Here is a 5,976-nt window from a genome sequence, read left to right on the forward strand (position 1 = left end):
TCTTATCGATTCCCCGTTTCGATTCCAAAATTGAAAAAGAAAGAGGTCAAACGTTTAGATAACAAAAAATTCTTCATTCTTTTAAGCTTTAACTGACATTTTTACAAATAAAAAAATATACATGTAATAAAAATGTATTGCAAAATAGCTGTGCTTTATTTTAACTGAGCTATGCATTTGGCAAGCTATTAACAGGCATTACACTGTGCCTTGTCTTTTTCTTTTTTAGTGTAGTGGAGCCTCACTTCAGAGCGTTTACCGCGATCCATCTTTGGTGTTATGAAGTGGCTGAGCTCGTGAACTGTCTACTGGAGGACGGGGGGAGCCTCGCTGCGGGGCTACTGTGGACCTCTGTCGCCTATCAGCGCAACTTACATGATGCCGTTTAAAAAAATTAAGGGCGGTGCCGGCCGTCAGCGTACCGAGCCGGCCGTCAACGGCCCGCTGACGACCGGCCGTTCTGTGATTCTCCAGAACACACAGATGGCCAGTCCGCTATGTATTCCACCGGGTCATCGCGGCGCAGACGGACCCGCGGCGCAGACGGACCCGGTGGAACACAGGGTCTACTGCGTTTAGGAACCGTTAAGCAGAACCGAAATTGTGTATTTTGTATGGGTACCCGGTACCCGGCATTTTCTTATCGGTTCCCAACCCTAGTCACTGCTATATCTAAAAGTGGAAGAAGTACTACATTTGACATAAGAGTAGTAATAGCGCAGGGTAAAAATACTGAGTCAGGTGAAATTCCTTGAATGAAAATCCTACTTAAAAACAAAAGTTACTTAAAGTACTCCAGAAAGTACAATGGTCCATTTCAGAATTATATTGTATGATTACAGTTATTGGTGCATTACTGGGAAACCTCCATCAGCTGAGGAAGTGTATGTGCTTTGATCCAAAGCTTTACATTGTAACTAAATATTATCCAATATAAAAATAAATCTAAATATATAGATATTTGCAAAGAAATAACATGTAAACCATGACATTTGAATTATATATTTATTAAAGCAACAATGAGGCAAAACACATTGTAAAACAAAAAGTACTGATAGTTATGATAATGACAGGAACAGGAAGCAGATGCTAACTCTCACTGCAGAGACAAACAGCGTCAGGCTGATCATTGAACAGGAATCCCAACACATTAAGAACACGCTGCTCACAGACAGGGCGCCCTCTAGTGGCAGCAAATGCTCTGAATATTGTAAGATATATTTCTAAAGAAAAGAAAAGATGGCACAAACCACTTTAGTGCGGTTAAGTATAGTGGCCGTGAAAAGCTAAAAGCTGATATTTTGAGGATATGTGGGTTATTAAGAATTAGACCGTTTGTAATTAGCGATTTATTTAATTAACACAAGTCAATGAACTTCAGAAACATGAACACACTAATGCTGCGTTGATGATCACGAGTCAGGTGATGATACACCGTGATTTGTCGTCGTATTTTTTGTTTAGTTCTTCTACTTCTTTTGCATGTTTTGCCCCCATTTCTTTGATATCTTTTTCAAGACTCTCTTTTGTCTCTTGCAATTGTGTTTCAGTTGTCTCCATGCTCTGTAATTTTTCTTCAAGGTTTTTTTCTTTGTGTCTGGAAAGATCCTGTAGCAGTTTGGACTGTTGCTCTTGTCCTTCATGATCTTTCTTCAGGTTCTTTATTTCCTTCATGTGTTTCTCCACCAAGGCGGCATAGTCCTTGGAGTATTCCAGTTTGAACTCGTTGAATTGTTCAGCTTTTTTTCTGGCCTCCTCTTCATATTTCTTCTTCATCTCCTCTTTTTCTTTCTCATATTTTCCCTGTAATTCCTGTATCTCCTTCTCCTTCTGTTCACTTCTCTTTAGATCTTCTTCTTTTCTTTTCTGTTCATGTTTCTCTCTTTCCTGATCGTATTCTTCTTGCAGCTTCTGAAGTCTTGTTTGCTCCTCTTGTCGTCTCTTTTCATTTTCTTGACGTTGTTTGTTCCACCATTCTTCTCTCTCTTTCTCCCACTCTTCTTTTTGATTTCTCATCTCTTCTTTTTTGTCCTCTAACTCTCCTTCAAGTTTTTCCTCCCATTCCTTTTTTGTATTTTCATCCAGCCTTTTCTTCTCCATGTCCTCTTTTCTTCTCTGTTCCTCTTCCCTCCTTCTCTCCTCTCGTTCCTTGTTGATTTGTTCGTCCATCTCTTGAAGCTGTTTGGCTCTCTCCTGCTCAATGTCATCTCTCTCCTGTTCCGTTCTTCTCTTCACTTCTTCCATTTCCTCCTCGTGTTTCCTTTGCAGCTCCTCCCTCTCTCTCTGCATTTCTTCTTCCTTCTCCTTCAGGATCTTCTCCACTTCCTTCTGTATGGCCGCCTCGGCCTCTTGGAACATCTCTGAGGTGAAGCAGCTGCCGCCATTTTCTTTCAGCATTTTGTTAGTCTTCTCCATCAGCTCACTGACTTGCATGAGGTTTGTCCGATCTTTGTTATTGAAGACCTGGTATCTCCCTCCACAGTCATTTATCAGTTTTTTCAAAAAGTCACTGGACCGTTCTATGAAACTCTCAATCGTTTCGTCCTCCAGATCGTCTCCTCTGGTGAAAATGATGATGATGAAATCTCCAGATTTCTTGCCAAAACATTTCTTGATCATTTCCACAGAGTCTTTTTCCTCTTTTGTAATTCGGCCGATCTGCAGCACCAGCAAAAACACATGAGGTCCAGGAGACATCATGCTGATGCATTTCACAAGCTCCTCTTGAACATCATCCTTGGACAGTGTCGTGTCAAACAGACCGGGGGTGTCCACCACAGCGACAGGTCGTCCATCAATCTCTCCTGTTGCTTTTTTGCAAAACTTGGTCACTGAATCTGTGCTTGAAATCGATGTAAAAGATTTTTTTCCCAAAATATTGTTTCCAGTTGCACTTTTCCCACTGCCAGTCTTCCCAATCAGCACCATCCTGAGACACTCTCTGGTCTGACTTTCTTCAACATCTTCCTCCTGACTTTTCTTTTTAAGATCCTGCAGTTCAGCTTTAAGTCTTCTGTTAGTGTTATCCACCTCTACCACCTTCTCCATCTGAGCCTTGGTGAACATGTCCTTTGTGAAGCACCTGGATCCTTCCACTCTGGTCTCTCCCACAGCATCCAACAGCTTATTCAACAGCTCTGGGATCTGCTGCTGGTCCTTGATGTTGAGAACAACATGTCCTCCTCCACATTTCTGACGGAGCTCCTTGATGTCCGTGTTCTCCTTTAGAAAGTTAACAACAGCTGGAGCTGTAGGATCTGACTCCATAGTGAACAGAATCAAGGTGAAGTCGTTGACTCGAGGGCTGAATGTGTTCTGGATGATCTCTAACTCTCCCTTGTCTTCATCCGTGAGGGGACCCACAGGTAGGACCAGGATGAAGGCATGGACGCCCTCAGGATCACAGAGGGAGACACACCTGAATGATTCCTCCATCACTTCCTGCTGAGGTTTTCCACACAAAGCAGGCAGCTCCACCAGGGCAACCCGGCGTCCACACACCTCTCCCTGATGTTTAACACACTCTGAGGAGTTGGAGACTGAAGGAAACTCTGTCTGACCTAAAATGGCCTTGGCTGCTGAAGTCTTCCCTGCTCCTCTCCTCCCACACAGAACCAGGTTCAAAGCTGGTTTGATGTCTTCAGAGAAGGTGAGGAACGTTCCTTTGTTTCCATCAACTATCTTCTCAATCTTCTCCATCAATGAATAACGGCTCTGTTCAACCATGTTGTAGAGTCTTCCTCCACAGGCTTCAAGCAGCTGACTCACGATGTGGGACTTCTCTTCTCTTTGATTCTCTTTGTGTGTCATGATGACCATTGAGTGTTTAAAAGCTTCTGGACCAAACAGACTCAGGATGAACTTCAGTGTTTGTCTGTTCTCTTCAGTGAAATCAGAAGGCTTCACTAACAGCAGAAGGACATTGGGTCCAGGAGGACAAAGACTCACACAGCTCTTCACCTCTCTTACCACGCTCTCTTCACAAAGACTGAACATGTCTGCAGTTTTCAGAACTGTTAATTGTTTCCCTTTCCACTTTCCATGGGTTGTCCCACATTGTGTGCTTGAGATTTTTTTTGGGAAACTAACACCTTTGCCCTCGGTTATAAAGTTACAGATTCTTTGCTTTTTGTCTCCACTTTTTCCCAACAGCACGATTCTGAATGCAGATGCTGTAAAACAGATAGAAGAATCAAATTACATTAACTCATAAACATAATTAAAATACACTTCACTTCACTTACATGAAGATATCTCCAACCATTTCCTGGATGAGCCAGAGGTCTGGTTTAGCCGCTGCAGCCAATTTATGAAAACGGGTTTTACAAAAACTCAGTATACCCTCTGCAGGAAACAGCAGATAACTCGTATTTATTGTGGATTATTTAAATGAATCTTAGTGTTTATTTTCCCTTCAGGGCTAGAAAAATAAATATACTTATAGATTTCCTCAGCAAATTATGATGATTGGATTATATCACTATAACTATCATCTATAGATGATGTCAAAGTAGCGACACAACAATTTGATTGGTTTAAATGTGTGTTTCTGTTTAGTGCATCTTTCCTGTTGTGGTATTTTTTAATCCTGTAGAAAGGATGTTACAAATACATAAATAGCACTGGGACGAATTTACTTACCCTCAGTCACAGGGTTTGACCATTGGAATGATGCAGTGACCCCACGCAGCCCTGTGAACGGGAACATCATTAATTTGCAGCTTAATATTCAAATGTTTTCACGTCTGGTTTAAATGAACAACATGTCTTTGTCCTTCACATACCAGCAGCTTTAACAGTTTCTGTGAGGGGATGCCATATTTCCTTTGGTTTTTGACTTTGATGATCACCAGGTAAAGCAGATGTGGCGTCCTCAAACACTTCACAGCTCACAGGCTCTCCATAGTTCTCCTTTGCAGTTTGACCCAAACGTGTTAACAGCTCTGGAAGTTGAAGGTTCTTCCACTTCAAGTATCTGTATCTACATTTTCTGATCATGTATTGTAATGGGGGTTGTTCCATGTGTTGTTCCATTAAACCTGAACCCTCCTCTCTGGATGGTGATATCAGCATCAGTGAATGATCAAAGGACTGATCACTAAAGCATTCCAGGACTCCACAGAGTCTCTGTTTGTGTTCCTCAGTGAAGTGTTCAGGCTGTAGAACCAGCAGGAACACATGAGGTCCAGGATGAGAGAGCCTCGCACACTCTTCCAGATGTTCTGTCAGTTTGTGTTCAGAGATGTTGGCGTGCAGCAGATCTGGGGTGTTGATCACAACTACTTTGTTCCCCTCCATCCTTCCACTGACTGTCAGACAGTGGTCTGGTTCTTCCTCAGTGTTGAAAACAGTCACTCCCAGTATGAAGTTCCCCACTGAACTCCTCTCACACCAGCTGTTCCCCAGCAGAACAACCCTCAGCTCAGACACTGTGAGAAACAAAGAATTAGAAATGGTGACCATATGCAGGCTTCCATGTATTCATGTATAGTTTCTTTGCTGTTTAACCTAAGGGTTACTAACAGCAGGTTTTACCTACAAAATACTGAACACTCAGGTGTTCTTAAAGCAGAGTAACACAGCTCAGTTTTACTCACTGTCAGGTGGCAGCCAATTAAGGCTGCTCCAGCGCTTTAGAGGACATGGATATTCTGTTATTGGAAAGAGACAGAATTTGATGATTTATTACATGTAATTTAAAATAGACAGTACAGTGGTCTACAATCTTGAACAAGATAGGAAACAGACACCCAGACCTTCCAGAACACAACGTCAACAAAAAAAGAGAAGAAATCCAGAAAGTGAACCTAGGACAGCCAAGCAGCCACGATGCATTTCTTTAGGTCACATATTTACACCTTTTCAGGTTTATTTAGATATTCTTGAGACTACTAGAATATTTGAACATGCTGTAATGTTCAAAAAATGCTTTATTCTTCTCAAACTGCCTTCTTAGAATAGCTGTTTTCAGCCTCT

The 5,976-nt window shown here is 42.0% G+C and overlaps 1 protein-coding gene across 2 annotated transcripts; it reads right to left on the reverse strand.

Moving 5' to 3' along the window:
* Positions 1–986: 986 nt before the first annotated feature.
* Positions 987–5,638, reverse strand: LOC307044164 (uncharacterized protein). Of its 2 annotated transcripts, XM_079689240.1 has the most exons (4): positions 5,598–5,638; positions 4,785–5,429; positions 4,642–4,692; positions 987–4,172 (listed from the first exon to the last, which is right to left on the reverse strand). In XM_079689240.1, coding segments are annotated over exons 1-4 (3,450 nt in total). In that variant the 5' UTR covers positions 5,599–5,638; the 3' UTR covers positions 987–1,419. The 2 variants fall into 2 exon arrangements, with proteins under 2 accessions (XP_079545366.1, XP_079545365.1); XM_079689239.1 differs by having other exon boundaries at positions 4,785–5,635.
* Positions 5,639–5,976: the final 338 nt, after the last annotated feature.

This window comes from Notothenia rossii (genome assembly GCF_949606895.1).
Source record: "Notothenia rossii genome assembly, chromosome: 6".
NCBI classification, from domain to species: Eukaryota; Metazoa; Chordata; class Actinopteri; order Perciformes; family Nototheniidae; genus Notothenia; species Notothenia rossii.